At 36.9% G+C, this 24,734-nt stretch overlaps 1 protein-coding gene across 1 annotated transcript; it reads left to right on the forward strand.

Annotated features, from left to right (window-relative positions):
• The first annotated feature begins 289 nt into the window (after positions 1–289).
• ywhaz (tyrosine 3-monooxygenase/tryptophan 5-monooxygenase activation protein, zeta polypeptide) lies at positions 290–23,585 on the forward strand. The gene is made up of 7 exons (XM_081377560.1): positions 290–1,104; positions 4,737–4,975; positions 9,406–9,708; positions 13,079–13,202; positions 19,141–19,304; positions 19,426–19,521; positions 22,199–23,585. Exons 3-7 carry the CDS (start codon positions 9,418–9,420, stop codon positions 22,256–22,258), a joined length of 735 nt encoding a protein of 244 aa, XP_081233686.1. The 5' UTR covers positions 290–1,104; positions 4,737–4,975; positions 9,406–9,417; the 3' UTR covers positions 22,259–23,585.
• Positions 23,586–24,734: the final 1,149 nt, after the last annotated feature.

Below are 24,734 nucleotides of genomic sequence, written 5' to 3' on the forward strand. Positions count from 1 at the left end.
TGACCTATTACACGCATGTATACAATTAAACCTATTAAAAACTGTTAGATGAAAATGAAAGGGTTATTCACCCAAAAATGAAATTTCTTTCATTAATTACTCCCCTTCATGAGTGGACATATTTGAAGATACAAATAAAGATATTTTTGATGAAATCAGGGAGCTTTCTGACCCCTATAGACTGCAATGTTATGACCACTTTCAAGGCCCAGAAAGGTAGTAAAGAGATCGTTAAAATAGTCCATGTGACTACAGTGGTTCAACCTTAATGTTATGAAGCGACAAGAATACTTTTTGTGCGCAAAAAAAACATAAATAATGACAATTCAACAATTTCTAATCTTCCGTGTCAGTCTCTGACGCTGTTCACGTTGTGTAAACAGTGCAGTGTTTCCGGGTTCTACCTCAGAACGTTGGCTGGCTCCTGCGTCAGCATCACACGCATGCGTCGTGGTGCTCACATGGACAACGTTTTGATGTAAAACCCGGAAACACAACGCGAAGAGTGTAGGAGACTATTTTAACTATGTCTTTACTACCTTTCTGGGCCTTGAAAGTGGTAATAACGTTGCAGTCTACAGGGGTCAGAAAGCTCTCGGATTTCATCAAAAAATGAACTTCATTTGTGTTCCGAATATGAACGAAGGACAGAATTTTCATTTTTGGGTGAACTAACCCTTTAAATGCATTTGCAACTTAAATAAAATAAAATAAAATAAATAAATAGTTCAGAGTTAAAAGAATGTTGTTTGATCAATAGAGGTATTTATTCTCTTTTTTTTTTTTTTGTAAAGATCATTTTGGCAATCAGTTTGTCATAATTGCTTGTGCAAGATATTCTCAGGAATTTAACTGCAGGGTACTTTTATCACATTTAGGGAACAATAATACTTTCCCCTTAGTAAATCCCTATTTGTCCCACTCTCACTCAGGAGAATGCAGGTAGTCGATGATTATGTGGAAGAACAGGAAGTTGCCCTGCAGGTTGAGACGAGTCGGGCTGTTCTTCTCGTACAGGGCACACCCTCCAATAAATCATTCTGATGGGAAGGCTAGTTACAAGGACTAGGTGAAATACAGCAGGACCCTCACCGGAAATTATTGGTATATATAAGATTTTTTTATATATATGGAATATTGCAGTATTTATGATAAATGACTTATCTGTGCACTTTGTTTGTTTTTAAATTTATTTTCCCTTATTTAATCTTTAATCAAAATGACTTCCCCTCACTTGCAATGACATCTCTGCTCTGATGGCTTGTTCACTGGCGCAAGGGCGGGTCAAACTGTCACTCACAATAGCAAACCACAGCCATCCAATCAATTCACCATGGACAAAATCAAGTCCCGCCCTACATTTTCATGCCGAGTGTAAGACCTGAAATTGTTAAAACATGATGAATTACAGTAGTTAAGATTGAAAATAGATTTATACAACACTGAATTGAATATCAATTCGACAGATTTTTTGTGAAAGGTCAAGACCTTTGAGGTATGACAAGCCAAAATCGCCATTTTAAAGGTGTAACTTTTTTTCTTTCTTTTTTTTAAATCAAATTACTTCTCATGGTTGGTTAATTTGATGTTAAGTAATAGTTTATCAAGCATTATATAGCTATGTCACTCAAACATTTTGGGATTTGTGCGTCTAGTGTATAATCATGGAAATTGGGAGCTTAATCTTAGTTTCTTTGTTGGCAATGCACAACTGTGTATTATAACCAATTGTCCCTGGATTGAGCTGATTTGTGTAAATGACCTCAGATAAATCTCTAGTCTGTGTCATCAATGACTCACCAGTGACAACGATGGTTAATCGCCGCTGAACATGTTGAGGTAGGTGTGGCTGTGGGTGGGGTAAAAATCCCTTATGAGTCAAAATCTTACATTTGAGAAAGTATAGCTTTTTTTGAGCAACAGTAATCATCTGTATAGATAGTCACAATATAACTATTGCACCACTGATTTAACATTGAAAACCGTGCCAACAGGATTGAGATCTTACAAATCTGGCGTGGCTACAGTCATAAATTGGGTTGTGATATCTTAACGCGACTTTCCAATGAGAAAATGTGACCCTGTTAAAAATTAGACCATGTTCTCTTTATGGACCTCGATGGAAGATAATTGAGATTCTGCTTTTATTAATATCTCGTTCCTCTGCTCCAGTTTAGAGGGCGAGCTTCTCTAACAGTGTGTTCAGAGTCAGACCATGTATCAGATCAGACAATGTTGTCTTCCTTCCTCTGTCAGACTCTGTGCTTAATGGTATTTATACCAGACAGTGTCTAGCATAGTCTAGCAAGCATGATGTCTGACACATCAATGTCCTCTGAGTCAACTATTGTGCTGGATTATGACTAACCCAAGTACAGCGAAACAGAAGTTGTATACGCAAGACAATTAAGCAATACATGCAGGGCCGGCGCTCCGCACACGCACATCACGCACTGCGCGTAGGGCACCAAGTGCTTGGGGGGGCACCAAAAAATCTGGGTCGTGAAAAATCATCACAATAGGGTACTAGTATAAATAACAAATAAAATATGTCTAAAGCATGTTAATATTGGGTTTAAGTGGTCGTTCAATGAGGCCTATTATATGTTGATCCGACGAAAACTATGTGTGTTTTTAAGTGGTCCAGAGTGGTAGAAATTTTGCCAAGCGTGTCAGAGGTTCTGAGTTCTAATCCGCACTCATATAGTTTTTTTTTTTTTTTCTCATCAAAACCGATTATGTTTTTTAGTGGTTGTATATCAGGCAGGGACACTTTTTGTGCTTTTTGTTTTCTAATTGTACCGGAGCGAATAGAGAGTCTCTCCACAACGGATTGAAACGCGCGTCTGAGTGAAGGCTGTGCGCGAGCCAGAAACAAACATAGTATCCGCGCCACTGATCGCTCGGCAACGAGCACTTTGATCAGTTGATTTAAAAAAACAACACATTTCAGCGCTAGATCGACTCTTATTTAAAAAACGAATTAAATGAAGGCTCTGCTGGTTAACTGGAGATGTTTTGTTTGTTTGTATTGGTACATTCGTGCCGCGAGATGTTTCAAAAGTGGTCCTACCCGCAAATTACGCCTATGCATGTCCAGGGGCGTCGCTATAGTAGTGCAAAAGATCCGGGGCTTTAGCCCTGCATGGCTAAAATATATATTTATTTTTTTTAAACTTTGAAACTGCAATTAGAAGAAAAAAAAAACCACAATCTCAGTGTTTGTATATTTTCATATTCACAGAGTTGTCAAATTATGTACAGAATTATTATATTGTGCCTGACCTTTGCACTTTTAACTTTCTGTGTTTACATTGTTCAGTTCCAAATCTGTGTTTTTAGTAATTGTGGTGGTATTTGGTATTTATAATTTTAACCTTTATATTATTTATTTCTTTTCATGTTTGGTGCCATTGTTAATGTAAAATTATTTATTTGCAGCAGTTATTTTGAAAGTAAAGAGAACCTAACTAAGAAATTCTGAATGGTTGTTATTCCCTTGGTGGGTGGGGGGTGGGGGGGGGGGGCACCACCAAGCATTTGTGCTTAGGGCACCCAAATGGCTAGCGCCGGCCCTGAATACATGCCATGTAAGTGTAAACAGAGTAATACAGCAGTTTCATTGACATTTTGATGCATGACTTCCACTAAAGTGGACAGAAGCCATTTATTATACAAATAAACATAATCAGGGTTATTATAAAATCTTTAAAAAAGCAAACAAATGTTAACTGAAATAAATAAAGTTTAACTTTTTGGGGGGAGTTGGGTTCATTTGAATGTGTATGATCATAATATACCATTTAGATTTTTATTTTTTTTTGGGAGGAGTAAATAATTATATTAATATATTTTGTTGTAAATATTAATATTTATATATTCATATTTTCGTTGTGATTAATTAATGTGTTGAAGGCATAAATTACATATTCACCCTATAAACCCTATATCATATTTGATACGTGAAGGCCTCTAAATTATCATCATTATCAAAACTTTGCTCAAAAACCTGTTGTACACAATACGCTGCCGTCTGATTGATAATTTAGCATTTTTATCAAAAGAAAATTTCTAAATCAAAAAATTTCTTCACTTGTCACATATCTTTATACATTTTTATGAACTAAACAACTTCTATTGTTAGTAATATTCCAACATGAACATTTGCTGGACTGAAGGTTTACTTGCATGATTATCCATACATTTTTAAAGAAAAATATTGTTAAAATGAATCAAATATAGCCTATGATACATCAGGCTTTTGAGGAACATTTATTTGTTCATCTCTCTCAGTCATCAATTATAGACTAATGTTTTGCCCCCTACAATAAAAACTACAAAGGTTTGATCATAAAACTAAGCATTTAAATATAATTTTACTAAAATGTATTATTGGGAGATAGACAACTGATATTTATATGCATTTAGTGTACATTATGTTTTAAAACATTTATTACATTAGCTTTCAGAATTTCATTTTATATGCATATTTTTGCTCAGTTTGGGCCTCTGTTTTTTTCCTACTGAAGTATGAGCTTCATTTTATTTTTATTCTCATTCTATATGGGCCATAAAAGCCATTTAGCTATTTAGATAGCCTACACAAAAGCCTGATGTATCAAATATGATATAAAACACATATGCAAACTTTTTTTTTTGTGAACTATTTCATTTCAAAAAGACTATTTCATATATCAGGTATATAGGGTTAATTTAAAATCATTCTCCTCATTTAGATTCATCTCAGAATCAAACGCGCTCCAGGTTCTCCTTGCAGCCATTGCAGCGCACGCCAATCAAAAATCCGGTTGCCTTGGCAGCGGTTGACGTCATGGCCCCTGCCCAGTCCCTGCTCCAGCAGCGCATGAGTGGGACGGAAACCCCGTGGATCGCACGGGAACGCTGTGCTGCGCGCCACAGTCAGTCAGTGAGTGGCAGCTGAACTGTACAGCCGGAGACGGACTCTCATTCACAGGTTGGCTTACTTTCGTTTCATTCAACTCTTCAGTGTATCGTTGCATAAATAAGAACTGTATTTCTTTGTTCCGCGTCTGCAAATTTTAATCGAGCAATTTATATCATTCGAAGCGAAGCAAATGTTTTGAAATAGCTAACGTTAACGTTACTTGCCACAGGGATGCTTCAAAGCTTCTGCTTGAGAAACAACTCGTGGTTCAGTACGGATCCTAACGTTACCAGAATTAAAAGTTCGCTGTGAATTAACGTTAACTTACTTATTTTAACGCAGCCATGGCTGTTGTGTCACTTAATAACCGCTGTTTTCCGCATATCCCTCTTAGTGCTTCAAGCCGTTTCAGATTTCCAGACAACGGAAGGATGAGTCTTCCTCCTCCGCACAGAAATCTCACTTCATCTGTTATCATTCATATGTTATGGACTCAGAATATAAGTGTTAAATTGTGATTTATCGCATTCAAGCGTAGTCCTAGAGGACATCTGGCAAGCTAGATCTTGTCGGGCACATTGGGCAAAAAGTAGGGCGTTTACCTCATTGCTTTACTACTGGAGTTCCTGTCAGTTGAAGGTATCGACCGTGTGTATTTGCTTATGGAAATGATAGGTGTTGTTCTCTTTGTCTGCACAATTTAATATATTCTCATTGTCTAAAAGGCCATTGGAAGGTAAAATGTGGCAAACAAAACCCCAGTTTAGCATTGGTTTCGTATTGAGACAAAGCGGATACTAGAAAGGTAACGTAATGTCAGGTAAAGAGCGGAACGCACTCGGTTGGACACGCGCGCGCGCTGGGCGGGAGCAGTTCGCACGCATAAATCCCCGGATGGACCGTGATCAGACTGGATATCAGCCCTATGGATAGATAGAGGTGTCTTGTTTAAACATTGTGCGCTTCTTGCTGTTGGGCTGTTGTATGTGCACTGGGCGTGGTCGCCGAAGTCATGTCCGCATTTTTCGTCATTTTTCTCTCTTTTCTCACATATCCCATGCAAAATAAATGGGGTTTTGAATGGAATATTGCAGTATTTTCTATAAATGATTTATCTGTGCACATTATTATTATTATTATTATTATAAATCATGGAACTTCCTCTCCCACTTGAAACAACAAGTTGCTCTTCTCTGATGACGTGTACAACGGCGCGAGGGCGGGACAACCTGTCACTCACATGAGATCACAGCTATAGCGAACCACAACAATCCAATCAATTACAGATGGGCAAAATCAAGTCCCGCCCTACATTTCTTTTCTTGTTCGAAAAGACGTTTTACTCTGACATGTCTCAAACAATAGGGAAGAAAAGACTATCACAACTTCTGTTTTGTGCTGACTTTAAAGGGATAGTCGTCTGTTTACTACCACTCAAGTTGTTCCACATCTTGATGAATTTCTTTGTCCTGCTGAACACAAAATAAGATATTTGAAGAATATGGATAGCCAAACAGTTGATGGATCCCATTGATTTCCATAGTATGAAAAAAAAATACTATGGAAGTCAATGAGGTACATCAACTGTTTAGTTATCCATATTCTTCAAAATATATTATTTTGTGCTCAGCAGAAAGAAGTTCATACAGTTTTGGAACAACTTGAGGGTGAGTAAATGATGCCATAATTTTCATTTTTGGGTGAACTATACCTTTCAGGCCTTTTAATTTTTCTGGCAGTTTTCAGTCTTACATGATAATAGCTCAACATTTCAGCATTGGCTTATAACCATGCCTACTTCGATTCACTTAGGCTAATTCATAAAAGTGATGCTCACAGAAGTGAACTCTTCCCTGTGTCAGTGCTAGTAATAGATTGATTTTTACCTTATATGGGCATTTTTACCTTTATGAAGCCATTTTTAACCTAATTAAATGTATGTATCATCTTCTGTGCCAAATTCTTACATTTTATCAACAAGTTTGATTAGAATAATAAGACACAGCATGGCTGTTACCAATCAAATTAAATCAGTATCAACAAAATTAATCTTTGCAATGCAGAGGAAACACAGAAGCTGCATTTGAAGTGGCATTTATTTAGATGCATTAACACAGACATTTTAATGCAGCTCAGAGGGGACATGCATGCATTTAACCTGCAGTTACAAATGCATAAATAATGTTTTGATTAGGGCTGTCACTAACTGTTATTTTGGTAATCGAGTAATCGGTCGATTATTTTGACGATAAATCGAGTAATCGGACAATAAACAATAGCCTTTAAAATGACTTAAATACGTATATAATAACAATGAGGCAATAATATTTGGTTCAAATAAAGTATCTAAAGCAAGTAATCATATGGTTTTATAGAACACTTTTAAAATGCAGTATAATATATTGACGATTATCTTATGTAGGCTACATTATGTATTATAACAAATGCTTGCAAGGGCAGCATAGGCCTGGTGTTCTTGTTCTCCCACTTTAGAACAGATCAAATCCTTGTTTAATATTGGCCAAATTACATATAATTCAAATGTTCACTTAAGCTTTAATATTTGTCCGTTTCTTACTGATGGAAATGCTACAGCCACTGTCATTTCTTGAACAAGAATATGTGGACATCAAAACATGCAAACTCAGAGAGTGGGTTTAAATTTTTATTTTGAAATCGTGATGAACAGTTTGCAAAGATATTGATGTATTCTCCTGTGTAGGGCTGGTCTGAAATACCATTTTTTGACCTTCAAAGCTTCGGTAGTAATCAACACCGAATATTCGAAGCTTTGGAGGAAAAAAATAAAAATAAACGAGGTTCAAACGTCCATTTCGTAACAGACATGCGTGTTTATTTGAGCACTTCTGTCAGTGAAACAACACACTAAAGCCTGTAAAGCATTGAAATAAATATCAGTAACTAATGATAACTTAAATAATATAAAGTTAAATATTTAAAAAAAACTTTCATTTTTTTTTTATTTTCACACAATTTTATTTTCTACTTGTTGTAGAAGGTCTGAAGAACGAATCATATCTTCCACAAGGGGAAGACATTTAGGCTATGTTTGATTTTGCGCTGCCAGAGAAAGCGAAAATAAAATCTCCCGCGTGTGTGAAACGCGCTTTACAAATAAACTTGACGCGCCTTACCAAGTCTAATAAGCACAAACTGTTAAAAAGAATTTTACATGCAAGTAAAAAGTTAGGCTATCTGTCCTACAGTGTTTTTTCTACTTTACCATAGTAAAGAATGTGACTATAATAGGCATAATTAAAAGCTAACCAAAGGAAGAAACGTTTATAATCCCCTGCGAAACCGGGTGAGATGTGAGTGAAGATTTGGGAAAAGAAACAAGAGATTCCATGTTCAGTGGAATAACTAATGGAATATTGTTAAATTCGCTGATAATCGGGAGACCATATCGCAAAATACAAAGTCGACAAAGCTTAAATTTCTCCCCTAGGCGGAGGGCTTTTTTTTTATTACATTTACCTAAATGTTTGCTCACTCATTGTATTTGTTTTTATTAATTAAATTTAATTTAGTATTTTTTTGTTTTGTTTTTTGCTTAAGAGTACACAACAAAAGGAAGCTTGATTTCAGTCTTTGAATTAAATTGAAAACAGTAGCACAAATAAATGCATGAAAAAGAGAAATAAAGAGAAAAGTTTAGGTCTAACACTAGTATTCAGAAATAAAGTAATAAAATGCAAAATAACAGGTCTTTTAGTCCTGTATAAATTGAATACATAGGCTATTCATCCTGATTCATTAAAATTAATGCTATCTTTTGTTGTTTTATCTACAATAATGACAGACACATATTAGGCTACTCTCACTTTAAGAGCTAGTGCACGGATCCATTAGGGGCCGTTCATGTTCCGTCTAAAAACGCATGGAAGCTGCCGCCCGCGCCACTTTCTCCTTTTAAAAAGGGCTCCCTTTCCAACAGAAAGTTTTTAAATGACTGATTTGATCTTATAATATGTTTGGAGTAATTTACTCATACAACCTACATGCTTGAGTTATTGAATGTTTGTGGGAATTTCCCGCATTATAAACGCAAGACCTGCAGGAATAATTAAAATTATGCAAAATACCCGCAATCCCGGGCCGAAATTCTAACCCTGATGAATGATGTTGGTGATGCAACAAAGTTGAGAAGAGTTTACCTTTAGTCAGATGAATAGTAAGACATATTGGCTCCTGCCAATGGAATTTGGAAATATGGAGCCATTTTACCATTCAGATCAGAATAATCCTTAATTTATCTCTTACCTCTTTAGTTCAAAAACCACCAAAGATTGAACATGATAGAGTTTGATCTGTATTCAGGACATTTCTGTTCCTTTTTTATTGAAAGTAAGCTAGGTTTAATTGTTCAAGCAAGATGTCCAATTAACAAACAATTTAGTTCCCTTACTATATCATCACTAATTATAAATGTACATATTAATTGATCTTTTAATTGAACTTAGTTTTTTTTCCTATAGAACCAAGCAGCCATGGACAAGAGTCAACAAGTGCAGAGAGCCAAACTGGCGGAGCAGGCCGAACGCTACGATGACATGGCCGAGTCCATGAAGCAAGTAACCGAACTTGGAGAGGAACTGACCGACGAGGAGAGAAACCTGCTCTCTGTGGCCTACAAGAATGTTGTGGGCGCTCGCCGGTCCGCCTGGAGGGTAGTGTCCAGCATCGAGCAGAAAACCGAGGGCAGTGACAAACAGCAGATGGCTAAAGAGTACCGTGAGAAGATTGAGACAGAGCTGAAGGCCATCTGCAAAGACGTTCTGGTAAGCTTTGAAAGGGAAAGAACCAATGATAGGATCATAACAGGTACAGAGCTTGACTTTTTAAATGGAATATTGTGAATAATGTCTTGTCAGCGAGGTTTATTTTTGATAACCAGAACTAGGGTTGGAAATAAAGAACTGATTCTCATTCAGAACTAGTGTTAATTTTGTGAAAAGAAATAAAATTACAACTCTGGAACTGAATAGGGTTGTCACGGTACCAAAATTTCAGTCAAATAGCAGTCAAATTTCATGGTTCTCTGTACTTGTTGCGGTACCTTAGCAAAAACTATTGCAATTTAGTTTTTTATTTAACTATCTGAAAATTAATAAGTAAATAATCCATAAATAATCAACATTAACATGTAGTCTTCAAATATTGTTCAGTTAAATAAACATTGCATTAGGCTTGCTGCAATAGTCGGTGTTACCAGTGTTACACGGTGTTTAGCCGCACACCAATTACATCAACTGAACTGAGTCTCCCCAATGAAGCGTGAGCCGAACTAGAGTCACAACACAGAACAGCAGCAGGAGTCCAATTTAATTTATCATGTGACGAGATTGAGGAGCTGACTAGAGTTGTCCAAAAGGTAACGAAGTCGGTACTGAAATTTAAAAAATGTGACTCTTTGAGCGCTGTTGAGCAGAAGCGTAAACACCTCTGATTGCCCATTGTGCTCACACGCTCATCAAATATGTTTGTGATTGGCTACAATGATCAGATCAAAACATGTTGTAAATATGCATCAATGACACTCTTCACCGAGTGCTTGCAGAGATACACACGGGAGCGGTTAAAAGCAGGCGTCTATAGGGTGGACCGGTCCGCTGATAGACGGCTGCTTGTGCTTTCAAAAGCTCCCGCTCCCGTTTAAAAAAAAAAAAAAAACTTTCAAACACTTCCATGTGCTCTCAAACGCTCCTGTTCGTTGATCATTGTAGCCAATCACAGACATAACCGATGAGCTCGCATGAACACAATGGGCAATTGGAGGTGTTTACGATTCCGCTCAACAGCGCTCAAAGCGTCACATTTTTTAAATTTCAGTACCGACTTGGTTCCGAAGTCTGTACTTTTGACAACACTTGAGCTGACAAGACGATGGCAGAAGATTGGTTTCGAAGCGAAATGTAAAAGCGACTATTTGGCAATATTTTGTCATTGTACTTTTTTTTTTTTTTTTTGGTGTGTTTTTCATTAAGAATAATAATGAACCCACCATTCAAGCAATCGCCACACCAGAATTGCCGCTAATTCGCAAGTAAAATGTGTACGGCCGCATGGGCATTCATAAGCGATTGAAAAGCGGCATGGAAAGGAAGGAGCAAAGTCGAGACTTAGCAGGATGAGAAGTAAAACTTTCATTTAAATTATGAATTGGTTATATACCATTTATATCTTCAGTTCAGCTGTTTATTCAGTCTATTCTTCCCAATAAATCACTTATTTACATTATTTGTATACTTTGTTGGTTATAATGAAATAATTCACGAGCATGCAGAGCTCACGCTGAACAAACCTTTTTTGATTTTGTCCCAGGTTTTCAGTCAGTCAGTGGCTAGAGGTCATTGGTTTTGCCCAAAACTGTATCCAGAAAAGCAAAACAATAAGCATTTTCTTTGAATGATCACCAAATCAGCTCTTGGTTGCAAGAGTTGTTTTCTCTCTCAGGAAACTGAAAGTGAAAATTACTCTGTGCAACTGGATTTGGCTTTAATGGATCAGACAGGACCATGCCCTCTCTGGCCTGTTTTAGTTGGATTTTTGCCTGAGGCGTCTTAAACGGTGACACATGGAATGTTATGCTTTGCATTTATGACATTCCTTCCCTTTTCCAGATGTTATTTAGACTGCATCCACAAGAATGTGATGTTTAATCTGGCAGTAGGAGGGTAGTGGGTTGAAATTGGCTTCTACAAAGGGAGAACCTGCTGGACATTACATCTTGTATCCTCTAAACAACCTTACATTTTTGATTCTTCTAAATATTACAAGCCCTATTAGATAGTGAGATAAAGTACCATCTTGAAGTTTCGCTGGTAGTCTCAGCCTCTGACGTCACGCCCCCGGACCATTTGCTGAACACCTGATGCAAAATACAAAATTGGAAACACTTCAGTGATTTCGAAGTCGTCTTCTGATTGGTTGAATTCTACAGGATTTCTGGGAGACGTATGTCACGTTTTTTAACGTCCATCTGGAAACAAAGATGCCATGGCGCCAAACCCGCTTATGGAAAAAGAAAGCCATTCTGTTTACAACTGTGACAATGAGCGCTTTAAATGCTGTATTTTCAAAAGTATGTGAAATATGTAAAGTTCACAGCACTGACTCTTAAAAATACGTCCAAGAGTTTTACACACCGGTATGTCATTGTAGGGACATCGACATTACATTTTCATGCCCCTTAGCAGCATGACGCGGAACAAAACAAACTGATTGTTTGCTTTACATGTCAGCCAGACGGCTTCTGGGCGGTCCTTGGCCAATGAAAGCTGCTAAAGAGTCCAGACCTTCTGCTGTCTGAAGGTCTGGCTACGCGAGACTACCTCGCTGGTGGTCCCAATGTTCTTCCCAGAATTGAGTAGGAAAGAAAAAAATATTTTAAATGATGATTCACAACTAGAACAAAATGAAAATGTAAAGTGTATTGCAAAATGAATAGCTATTCACACCAGTGTGAAAATATCTGTTGGGCTGAGTGTAAGTCTCGCGGTGATGATACACCATCTGTAAAGAAGAAGAAAGTTCAACATTAAGATATTGCAAACAGCCATAAACAAGGACAACGGAGTAAAGTAGTACATAAATGTTTATGGAACAACTTATAAAGCAAAGAATACGACCAGAGTTTTGCAGTCAGGTATTTTGAGCAGCTATGAATCTTGATGTGTTTCCATAAAAATGGAAATCTCTATAGAAAAATTATGGGCATTCACTGGGCAGAAAGTGTGGGAAGTTGGAACCCTTGTACTTGTTCACTGACAAGGACTGTGTGAGTTCAGCATCATATTAGTTCTGCTGTTTTTCAAGCTCAATATTACCTTGTCACTATTTTGCTGTGATATCCTGATGTTATGGGTATTGATGGGTATTCATTGGTTGGACTGTGCAAACTCATCATATCTTGTGCCTAGGATACATAGTTTTCAGTTCAGTTTCGTCATCTTTGTTCATCTTGGGTGATGGTGAATGATGTGAAATCTTTCTGAAGTCCCTTTTGAAATGACCTGTTTTCTCATACTTTGTGTTCAGTCAATTGCGTTTATGACTTTACTACTAGAGAATGTTCGCTGGAAAAGTAGACCGTTAGAAACGTTACTGTCTTGGACTGCGTGTTCAGGTTCATGTGTCTCTCATCCGCAGCATCTCCTGGACAAGTTTCTGATCCGCAGCACTTCTCCAGCAGAGAGCCAGGTGTTCTACCTGAAGATGAAGGGAGACTATTACCGCTACCTGGCAGAGGTCGCCACAGGAGAAGAGAAAGCCAGTGAGTTTCTCTCAAACAACATTTATATAAAATTTATACAAGATGCACATTTGTCTTTTCTTAGTATAATTTATTTTGAGAAACGGATCCAAATATTAGATGGTCTTTGATGTTCAACATGGTCTCTGAACGTGAGAGTTGTGCAGCCACACTTCAATCACACACATGCAGATTTTTTGGGGATTTTTTTAACTACCAGTGGAACAGGTCTTTACTTGTGCTTCCACACCCTGAATGGCTGATTATTGAGGGAATGTTGCACAAAATCTTTTAAAACAGAAATGGTTTATGGCTCAGAATGGAAGCCATACTTACAGGTATACAATATTAAGCAAACACAATGCAACAAGAAATACATGCCACATACCAGGGTTGAATAAAATACTCAATACTTTTCTGTACTGAATGAAATATGTTTAGAATTAACTTTTGGTCAGCTCATTTTATTTTACAGTTTATAAATCCATATGTCTTTAGATTTTGGATAAATTAGATATCTTAGAAAATGGCATAATGTTAATTAGGACTGGGGATTGATACAAATTATTCTATTTTGATTCACAAGTTTTTGATTCGATTCAATATCGATTAATTTGGATACATATCTGGGATGGTACATGGCAGATTTTCTCAATGGGGAAAAAATTAAACTATACAGGGAGTCAGTTGGGACTATATTACTATAGTATTGAAGATTAAAATTAACTGATTAAACTCTTAATTACCCACGAGTTTTTATAATAATGTTCTAATGCTAACTTTATAATTAAGTTTTTACTCTTTTTTTTTTTTAATTAACTTATGAATGATTTATTCAAACATGCATTAAATATTAAAGAATAGTAAACAAATATAATGAATATGTAATATAGTGCATATATTTAGAAAAATGGAGTTCACTTTTCACTGAATGGCTTTTCTGAGGTAAGTGTAACATTGTGACATTGTTTTCAAGCTGTTTTATTGATGTCTTCCTGTGGTTGAAACGCTGAGCGATTACATGAGGATACAGATTTCGATAAGTTGTACGGTATTTTTTAACACACCTGGGGTCTCATTTATAAAACTGTGCGTAGGAACCTTACTAAAAGTGTACGTGCGCCTGAAAGCCAAAAATGACGTACGCAAAAAAAATATTCAGACTTATAAAACCGTTCGTACGCCAGAACCTGCGCAGAATTCACTTTATAAATCCCAGTCAGCGGAAGATTGTGCGCACATGCGTCTCCACCCCGAAATAACCATATATGGAGCTTACAACGCCTAGTTTTACTATGCATATCCTCATCTGCATATCATTTGCATATGATTATTCATCCATGTGATAACGTTTAACGGTACAAGACACATTACATTAATAAAAATCATGTACTTGCCTATCCTTGTCTTGTTTTTGAATACATAAACCAAATAGTGTAAAATACATTTCATCTTTTCCACTGGCCGAATTGTATTTTTAATTGATTTATATTTTTAATGGAAACAGATAGGCCTTGGGCATTATTTGCACGAAACTATTTTCTCAGACAATCTTGTATTATCATGATAAGCAATTATCTCTGTGGTTAAAACATTAAAACACAGCATGCCAGAGGAAAAGTGTTCAAAAACATCGCATCCACAATAAATATTTGTAGGCATATTTAATCTAAATGTTTATATCTGAAGTAAAACATAGTTTAAATCATTATTTTATTTATTTAAACTGTTATTTGCGTCAGTTTATTTCACTAAACGGCCAACGCGCTCGCTGGCGCGGACATTTAAGAAGGGATGGATATTTGCTTCAAGTGACAGGCTTGGTGAGTGAAATTATATTTGTATTATCTTGTATTTCTTTAGATTTTCTGTCTAAAAGTGAACAAAAAGACGCTTAACTCCAGCTCACCATTGGTGTCGCCAAACTGCTCCATCTCCAAAACGTTCGTACGCATGGGTCAGAGTTTGCGTGCAGGGTGCGCAAATTTTCCCGTCAAGTTTGTTTTTATAAATCACAACTTGTGCGTCGGAAGCGGCGTACGCACATTTTCTGCCACGTTTTGTGCGTACGCCACGTTTATAAATGAGACCCCTGATGTGGATTCATGTTTATTTCGTGCTGTAACTAGTAGTAAAATGGAAGAGATGATCAGTTCACAAGCGATTCGCTTGATCTAAGGCGGCAACAGCGATCTGTCACGCCACATTAAAGTGTGCCAAAACTGTATGTATTGTTTGATTTTCATAATGAAATGGACAGAATTTGATAAATTTTTATATAACAGTGTTTTCATATCAAAAGTAACAAAGCACAAAGCTTTTTTGGGGGGGATGGGAAGCGCGTTACAATGTTCTGTTCATTTATCAACTGAAAACAGCATAGACTAAAACATCGATTCTTGGGATTTAAGAATCCATATTGGTTCCTAAAAATGAGAATCAATTAAAATCGAGAAATCTATTTATTTTTTTTATAAGAGCCTTTTATCAGGGACGAGCCAATGATGCCTTAAAATGCTGTCCATATTGACAGCCCACTAGGTTTCGGAACAGACCTATAGTGTCCCCATGAAGAGTCTTGCATAACTGCCAATATAACTCTTGTAGTGAATTTAATACCTTGTTTTACTCATTTGTTTGTCCTTGAGCTAATATACTGGCTCTGCTCCAAACTCTCCAGCTGCCTACCTAGAGAAATCATAGGCACGCCAACACGAAGGCTGCTTCTAACACTATGCAGCAAAATGATGCAGCTTATACCCAATACCTTGTTTTAGCCAACATTTATTGCAGCATCTCATGAACTGTCTCATGAAGACCGTCTAAGAATGCATTACTTTAAAGGGATCAAATGATGCTTTTTAATGTTTTCCTTTTTCTTTGTTGTGTAATGTATCTGTTTATTCACGATATACAAAGTTACAAAGCTCATAGTCTCCCACAACGTTTTTTATTCTATTTAACAGAGAACATTGAGCCAGACCTGCCTAAAATTCCTCAATCGAAGTCCAGATATTACTTCCTCAAACGTCCATGTCACAATGTGAAATATTAGCATAATGCCCACTCAAAGAAAGAAGATAAGGTTTCTGTGAATTCTAGTGCTGTCGTCATGTCACTGTGTGTTTGGATACGAAAGCAAAACCACTTTTGCTTTCTGAGGTTAAGATTTATTTATAAAGCTGTTCCTGAGCAGAACAACCCAAAAGTTTGCTTGTGCACAACGCATTTTACAGAGGAGAGCTTCCTGATCCTGGGAGAGTACAACACAGGCTGTATACAAAGGCTACTTACCACTGTGTAATGTTCTGCTCAAGTCGTGGTTCCAAGAATCGGACTTGGGCTTGAACTACCAATGGAAAACCGACAACATTATTATTAACTGTGTGTTTACAAATGCATTAGAAGTAGTGGTGCATAATTTTTCGGCTCAGCAAAAAAGAATGAATAAATGAATAAATAAAATACAAATAAAAATGGGGGGGGGGGAATGTAACTTTGCTTCCCATTTATCACTTAAAGAACACTTTAAATGCTTTTATACCACAGCAAAGACTCCTAATAAAGTTCAAACATTATTAAAGACAAATGAACAGACAATAGGATAGAAAATTTACAAATAGTTAGTTACAAATATATTAGTAGTATTCATGTAGAGAAATGCAATATGTGAATCAAGATCTCTTTTGCCTCTTCTTTTATTTGAATGGTTTAAAAATGGGTTAAATTGGCAAGACTAAGAAACACATGCAAATAATAAACTTTCACTATATAATGGTTAAATGCAATTAATCTGCAAATCACATTTTTTCTTGGTAATTAGAAGCCTTGGAAGCTGAAGCTCGCGATTATGGTAAGGGGCGTTACATTTCCGACACGCTTGAGGTGTTTGGCCAATCACAACGCACTAGGTAACCTAGCCAATCAGAGGAGGGGCTTTCTAGAAATCAGCGCGTTTCAGACACTGGAAATAGAGGAGCTCCAATAATGTATAGTATGTGGAAAAATTATGTGCTTTGAACATTAAAGCTTGTTAACCTATTCTATTACACCTAATAATCAAAATAATGAACTTTTAAAAAAGCATCATTTGACCCCTTTCAGCCAAGTATCTCAATTATAGATACCTTATTAGATACTTTAAAGAATTGATTGAAAATAACCCCATCTTATTAAAAAAGCTCTTTATCCAAATATATATGCATTTTTGTGCTTAGAAGAGTGAGCTGCTAGCTTAGCAACAGTTTGGAAGAGAGTGTGAGGTTTCCTTAAAACCACTACCTGATCGTGTTTGATGCTTTTGAACTCAAGGGGTCAGTCAGTTAACACTCTTCATAGAGTTAGAATCACATGAAGTAGCCACAGACTCCGTTTTCATTAATTATATATTTGGAAATGAAGGATGGAGGTTTAGATCTGAAGGTCTCATGTCCTAGTTCATAAAGCTCTCGAGACACAAGCTGCTTGCAGATTAATTTGAGAACGTCCAGTGTGACGTTTTCTGCCTCCTGTGCCTATCCTCGCTGTAGCTAATATCTCTACTTTATTACAACAAACTAGCCCAATCTAGTGATTTGGTTGTGAATTGGGCAGCAAGTTGATTTTTTTTTTTTTTTTTTTTTTGTGCATCCAGCAAGGACCGTGCAAATGTTTATTGTTACTGCAGCTGCAGATTCAGGAGCTCTGCAGTGCCTTTCCTCGGTATTGTTGCAGCACAATCCTGCTCCACCTTCTTTCATTTCATTAATGAGGCTATTGAGTGATTTCTCTTCACATGTGGTCTTTGGCTGAGTATGTCTGTGGAAGTAATAATTCACTCTTTCCGATAGATGCACAAGGTTATTAGGGCTGCTGCTTCTCCCTGCAGGGTTTGATGAATTTTTAAGAGCCTGGTGTGTTTCTATGGCAGCACAGGAGTGAATGATCTGACTGAAGCTGCCATCTGTGGAAACGACAGGACCAGACTGTGTAGCAGATCCTAGATCAGTCTATGTTTATATAGTATTACAGTTAAGCTGCAGGTTTTTTATAGATTCTTACGAGAGAGGAAAGAATATCGCTGATCTTTTTGAGCTTAAGCATCCGCTGACCTACTACTGTCAGTATGATGGGCTGCATAATCATCGTCATGGCAACAGCATCTGGCTTATGTGTGTTGTCCAGCTGGGTGTCGGCAGTAGGCAGAACCTCCTGCGGGTGGGTTTAATATATGCACCGCTTGGTCACTGTCCTGAAGCTCTTCAATTGAACAATTACTACTGCTCATCAGGCATAGTGCGTGAAACACTTTTACAGAGCTGCCTATCTTCAAATATTTATGAATTTTTCTCTGAGCACAGATCAATACAGGCAACCGCAAGTGAACTATATTGACTATATGAACAAAATGTTAAAACATATGTTTTAATGGTCTCATACACAAGGCAAGGAGAGGGCGTGAAACTGTCTTTAGGACACTGGCTAAATAAAAAGCACATTTAAATCCGCTTAAGCAAATCCTTAAAGGTGCATTAAGCAACTTTTCATGTTAAAAATACCCGTTTTTCTAATGCATTCCTGTGATGTCAACTGAATTTTCAGCATTACCACTCCTGTCTTCGGTGTCACATGGTCCTTCAGAAATCATTCTAATTTGCTGTTCAAGACACATTTCTTCTTATCAATGTTGTAAATTGTCGGGCTGCTCAATATTTTTGTGGAAACTGTGATCCTTTTTTTAGGAATCTTTGATGAATAGAAAGTTTAAAAGAACAGTAATTATTCGAAATAGAAATCTATTGTAATGTTATAAATGTCTTTACTGTCTTTTACCTTGCTGAATAAATGAAAAAGAAATGAATTTCTTTAAAAAAAACTCCAAACTTTTGAGTGGTAGTGCATATTGTTGGCCTTAATTTGTTCTGTTTTGTAGGAAAGTATGAAATGATTCTTGCATAATAATTTTTGTGTTTGTTTACAGACATCATCCAGAAGTCTCAGGAAGGGTACCAGGCCGCCTTTGACATCAGCAAAGACAACATGCAGCCCACTCATCCCATCCGCCTAGGCCTGGCTCTCAATTTTTCAGTCTTTTATTATGAGATCCTGAACTCTCCAGAGCAGGCCTGTGAACTGGCCAAGAAGGTTAGAATGGATGCTCATGAAACTCAAAGCTCATACACAGAATAATGCCCCTTGAGCTTTTGTGTTTAATGAATGTAATGCTTAGTATTATTTATTTATCCATGTATCTGTTTTTATGTAGGCTTTCGATGATGCCATTGCTGAGCTGGACCAGTTAACTGAAGATTCGTATAAAGACAGCACACTCATCATGCAGCTACTTAGAGACAATCTGACAGTGAGTTTTTGTTTTGTGATATTAACCCAGTGAGAATATAAGTGACGAACTGAGAATTTCTTGACTGATAATAATGCTAGCATTTAACCCTCACCTAATTAAAAATGACGTATTATAATATCATTGTGATCATTATAGGAATCAGTAAAAAACTCATACAGATCGGGCATTCATTGGAAATGTCTCAATTAGTACAATATAGCAAGTTTATTTGTTTTACTTGTACAATCTTTGCAGGTATTCAAGTGTGAAAATCCTTAAATGCTTGTTCATATGTGAGATACTCTTGTATTCAAAAACAGCTAGATGGTGTTCAATGGAATGGAAAGCAGACATGTTTTTTAGAGTTGAACTACTTTTAAAGGACTAATGAAGTGGAAAATCTTAAAGCTCCCCAGTGTAAAATACAATTTTCCACCCTTTCGAAATGCCTGAAATTGGTGCTATAAAGACGGACACACATATTGCTTGTCATATATCACACCTATTCAGTGTTTTCAACCAGATCATCTTTATTTCAGGTTTCAGACATTTAAATGCACATAAGTACTAGCAAAACAATACATTTATTATTGTAAAATACATACTGATGTCTATGGAAGCGACAATAATAATCCTTTATATTACAACATGACAAAGTGTTGCGTTACGGGTCAACTAATATAATCATTATAAAGGTTTTTAAATGACGAAACACATTCACGTATATTTGAGAATGTGAATATCAGATTAATCATGATATAGTTAAGTTGGTGATTATTTTGAATAAAAAGGGAAAAACTAAATAAAAGCAATACATTTGTCATACTGCACTATGTGGCTGTGGCTGGGGTGTGTCACGTGACAAGCATGCCATGTAAATTATAAGGTGAAACCTTTTAAAATAAGGGTCACCTTAAAAACCTTTACGCTGTGGGGTCAGCTAGAATATTTTAAACTTGCGTGCGAAAGGGTTAAATAATCACGCAAGGTGATTTACTAAGGTTTGCGCTCGTTAATTTACTGTTATTTGCACCATTATTTACCACCTTAAAAAGCTTGTCTTAAACAAGACACTAATTTGCGCTGCTCTTGGTAGATTGTGTTGGTCATTATGGAAATGATCCGACTGCGTCTGTGTTTTTTAATTTGCACTCCGTTAGAAAAATACGCGCATACCTTTCCACTCCCATCCATGCCTTTTTGGAATTGCACTCTCACGCTAATTTACCCCGTTTAGTAAATCTGGCCCTAAGTGTTTTGATGGTGAAAATGAGGAAGAAAAATTAAAATTATATAAATATCTGAACTATCCTCCTGAAATATATTATTAAAATCTGAAAATGAATTTGACAAATTTAACTCAAAAATACAGAGCTTATGATGCGAGACATAAAAAAAATAAAAATAAACGTGACACAACACAGCCTTAAATCATATACACGTATAGCTTTTTTGAAAATTTTACTTAATGGAACATAGCCAAAATATGTACAATTCCATATTACTTACTGATGATCCTGATCATAAAGCTCAAATACAAGTTAACCTTGTATAAATCTTGAAATAATTCTCAGAGCGACTTGACATTACTTGGCTGTATCTTTCCATGCGCGCACACACCGATGGATGATGCCGGTTTGGTCTTTTGGTCTTTAAGTTTTCAGCTGTAATTGCACTATCGGTGTTAATAAATATTTTATTATCTCAGTTATCAGTAAATTAAAAGGTATGCAGCCCTAGATTTATCAAGCTCCTTTTTACCCTTTTAATTTTCTGTGTTTAAAGGTCCCGTTCTTCATGATCCCATGTTTCAAACTTTAGTTAGTGTGTAATGTTGTTGTTAGAGTATAAATAATATCTGTAAAATTATAAAGCTCAAAGTTCAATGCCAAGCGAGATTTTTTATTTAACAGAAGTCGCCTACATCGAACGGCCCGTTTGGACTACACCCCTCTACTTCCTTCTTTAATGACGTCACTAGAACCGTTTTTTGACTAACCTCCGCCCACAGGAATGCTCCCTCAACTCTACCGAAATTCGTTTATGTACTTGCGCACTTCTTATAACTTAATGTGTTTACTCAGCTCTTACGGTGTTTTTCTGAAGGAAAACTGACGCTTCATCTTTTGTGTGATGTACAATAAACTTTATTAAACTCATCAGTATATGTTTGATCATCGTTCAGACAGCAGACTTGTAGGCTATTAGGCTAATAAATAATGAATACATACAAGCAGATGACAAATACGTTATAATAACTGTAATTAAACTACTAAACTATACCTGTTCCATCTCTATACAGCACTCTGACTCTGTAGGCATTATTGTCCGACTCGAACTGAACACCGTTACTGAGAGTTTCTGATATTATCATCATTCCGTGAGATGAAATTGTCCTGAGAGACTGAGCGTGAGCTCATGAAGCTCCGCCCCCTGTGTCATCCAGCAGCACCTCATTTGCATTTAAAGGGCACACACTAAAACAGCGCGTTTTTCTGAGCCCCAAAAAATGACAATTTAAACATGCTGTAAAAAATTATCTGTTGGGTATTTTAAGCTAAAACTTCACATACACACTCTGGGGTAATCAGAGACTTATTTTACATCTTGTGAAAAGGGGCATAATACGGGACCTTTAAGATGTCAGAAATATACCGAAATGTAAGTGGATGAATGTGTCCTCTTTGATTTTCAGCTGTGGACCTCTGATAATCAGGCCGACGGTGAGGACACAGAGGAGGGCCGGGAAAACTAAAGCCAACTCTACAAAGAACCTTTTCAGTCAGCACAGCGAGAGACAACGCTGACGCTTTTACAGTTCCAGCTTCATACTCACCAGCCCGTCATTTGTGTGTGTGTGTGTTTGGATTTGAGAGTGTGAAGGAAAGACTGTGTTTGTGTACGCGTGTTTGTTTGGGGGATGGGGATGGGGGAGGGGGGGGGGGCAAACAGCAGTTGTTTGTCTTTAAAATGTGTTAATTGTGGATTGGAGAACGCAATATAGTTTGTTGGCTTGATGTGTGTCCATGTAAAAATGCCCACTGGGATGCTTCTGCATCACTGATGCGAGTCACCATGAAGCCAACATCAACTTTGTTGTAGGTGCGTATGTGAGAGAAAGAGAGAGCGAGTATGAAACCGTTTGTGAGTTTGCTAGGGGAGCAATTAGTGATGGGTTTCTTGTGGCTTAGACTGAATTCTTCATTTTCCTAAAGAATCGTGGGAAATAAACCAAAAGTCAGTATGAACGAATACTTGTGTCAGATTGGGCTTGTGCAAGACATTCTACTTCAGTTGTCAAGTGTTTGAGTTCTCATTGGTTAATAACGCATACAATCTCTCTGTCAACCAGACCTAAGATCAAAAAGACTTGACACATGGCTTATACTGTAACTTTGATATAAAAGTCTTGTTACCGGAGTAACGCTTTTCATGTGCTTATCTGATTAATACCGTTTTCTATTAGGATTTTCGGTTTTGTTTCATTTGTACTACTACTTACTAAATCTGTTTTTAGTTTGTTTTGTTTACTCTTTTGATACTTGCCTAAAATGCATGTGGCTTTAGTTAATCAGGGTGACTGGAGTTGGCTGATTGGGCTGCCTAGAAACTGTCTTTGAATTTTCATACAGAACACTCAGCATTATTGTTATTTGTTATGGAGGGTGGGCGGAGGGATCTGGATTTCATGTTAGTGGAATTAAAACAGATAAAACACAAACCACATGATCTCTTGTTCTCTTTTTGCCTTGCGTTCAGTCTGGCGTTTTTTGAAACCTGGCTGTTTTCAAAAGATCCTATTTCTGGACTTGAAATATTCATTTAGTTTAGTGCTTGCTTGGGAAATGGGGTTTGTTTCTGGGACACAAATACAATTAAAAAGGATTTTCAAGGGGGGATGCGGGGATACTTACCCAAAATTGAAAATCTGCATAATTTTCTCTACCTCATGTCGTTCCACAACTTTCCTGGAACATAAAAGGAGAATCTGGCTGAATTTTTGGCAGAATCTGCCGTCTTGTTTTTTCTCACACAACAAAAAGGAATAGGAAATGAGGGTGTCAAAGCTTCTGCAGAGCATGTCAAAAAAAAAAAAACATTGACTACAGGAGACTTGGAATACACAAGTGCACAATTTGGATTAACTCCACCAAAGAAAGTAAGTTGGAAACAACGTGACGGTCAGTAAAATATTTCTTTTAACTTTTAATCTGAGACGCTTGCTTTAATAGAAAACCTATTCTTTGGCTTTGAGTGGTGTTAGTGGTCAAGTGGTTATCTAATGTCTTCTAAGACCTGATTTACATTCAGAGCAGGAAATGGGTCATATAATCTCTGTGGAAGCTGCAGTCATTTGAGTTTGTAAAGGCCTTCGAGTCCTGCACCAGATTCAGTGGACGAGAGAGGTGACTTTCAGGACAGGTGACTCTGGCAAATGCTGACTAACTTACATGACCTGAACTCACCAGTGTGCTCTAGTCATGAGCGCATGTTGATTTGTTGTTCAGGTCATGATACAGTGCTGAGCACACAGTGATTACTTTAAATGCCATCCTGCTTGTGGAAAACCTGGATCCATATGGGCAGGTTTAAAATGTATGTAGATTAATCAAATCTTTACAAGTCATGAACATTAGTGAATTTCGGTGGCTAGAAATTCCTTTTTGAAACTGGAATTATTTTTTATTTTATTTTTTAAAATCATTATCCAGAATCTGTAAAGTACAGTAATGTCCCCCGCCTGTGGCCAGACATGCTGGGATAGGCTCCAGTGACCCTGCAGAGGACAGATGGATGGAAAATGTGTGGCGTTTTTGGCAGTGTGTTTAATGTAACGTAATATAATTAATAATATTATTATTAATATGGAAATATCAGATTAATATCAGATAAATTATAAAATTCCATATTTCCAGGTTTTATTATTTATTAAATGTTACGTTTTATTATACACTTTGGCAACACCTTGAAAACTTAAGTAGTTCAATAAAATCTTAGAAAGTCATCAGAATTATTAGGGAATGCACAATTTGGTGGCTAGAAATCGCTCTTTGAAACTGGAATAATTCATTAAAAAAAAAAAAAAAACTGATCCAGTAGTCCAAATAATTCACTGAGCAAAATGTGTGGGAACACTGGTTTTGCAGATGTATATGATATAATATAAATCTCTGGGTGCTCCAGTTTTCACCACCATCCAAAAACCTGCAGCATAGGTGAATTATCAGTAG

The sequence above is a fragment of the Scardinius erythrophthalmus genome (assembly GCF_964197995.2).
Source record: "Scardinius erythrophthalmus genome assembly, chromosome: 10".
Taxonomy (NCBI): domain Eukaryota; kingdom Metazoa; phylum Chordata; class Actinopteri; order Cypriniformes; family Leuciscidae; genus Scardinius; species Scardinius erythrophthalmus.

Coding starts and splice junctions, on each gene's coding strand:
- ywhaz (XM_081377560.1), top strand. CDS start 9,418: ATGGACAAGAGTCAACAAGTGCAGAGAGCCAAACTGGCGGAGCAGGCC. Junction 13,203..19,140: donor CACAGGAGAAGAGAAAGCCA/GTGAGTTTCTCT, acceptor GTTTGTTTACAG/ACATCATCCAGAAGTCTCAG. Junction 19,305..19,425: donor CCTGTGAACTGGCCAAGAAG/GTTAGAATGGAT, acceptor GTTTTTATGTAG/GCTTTCGATGATGCCATTGC.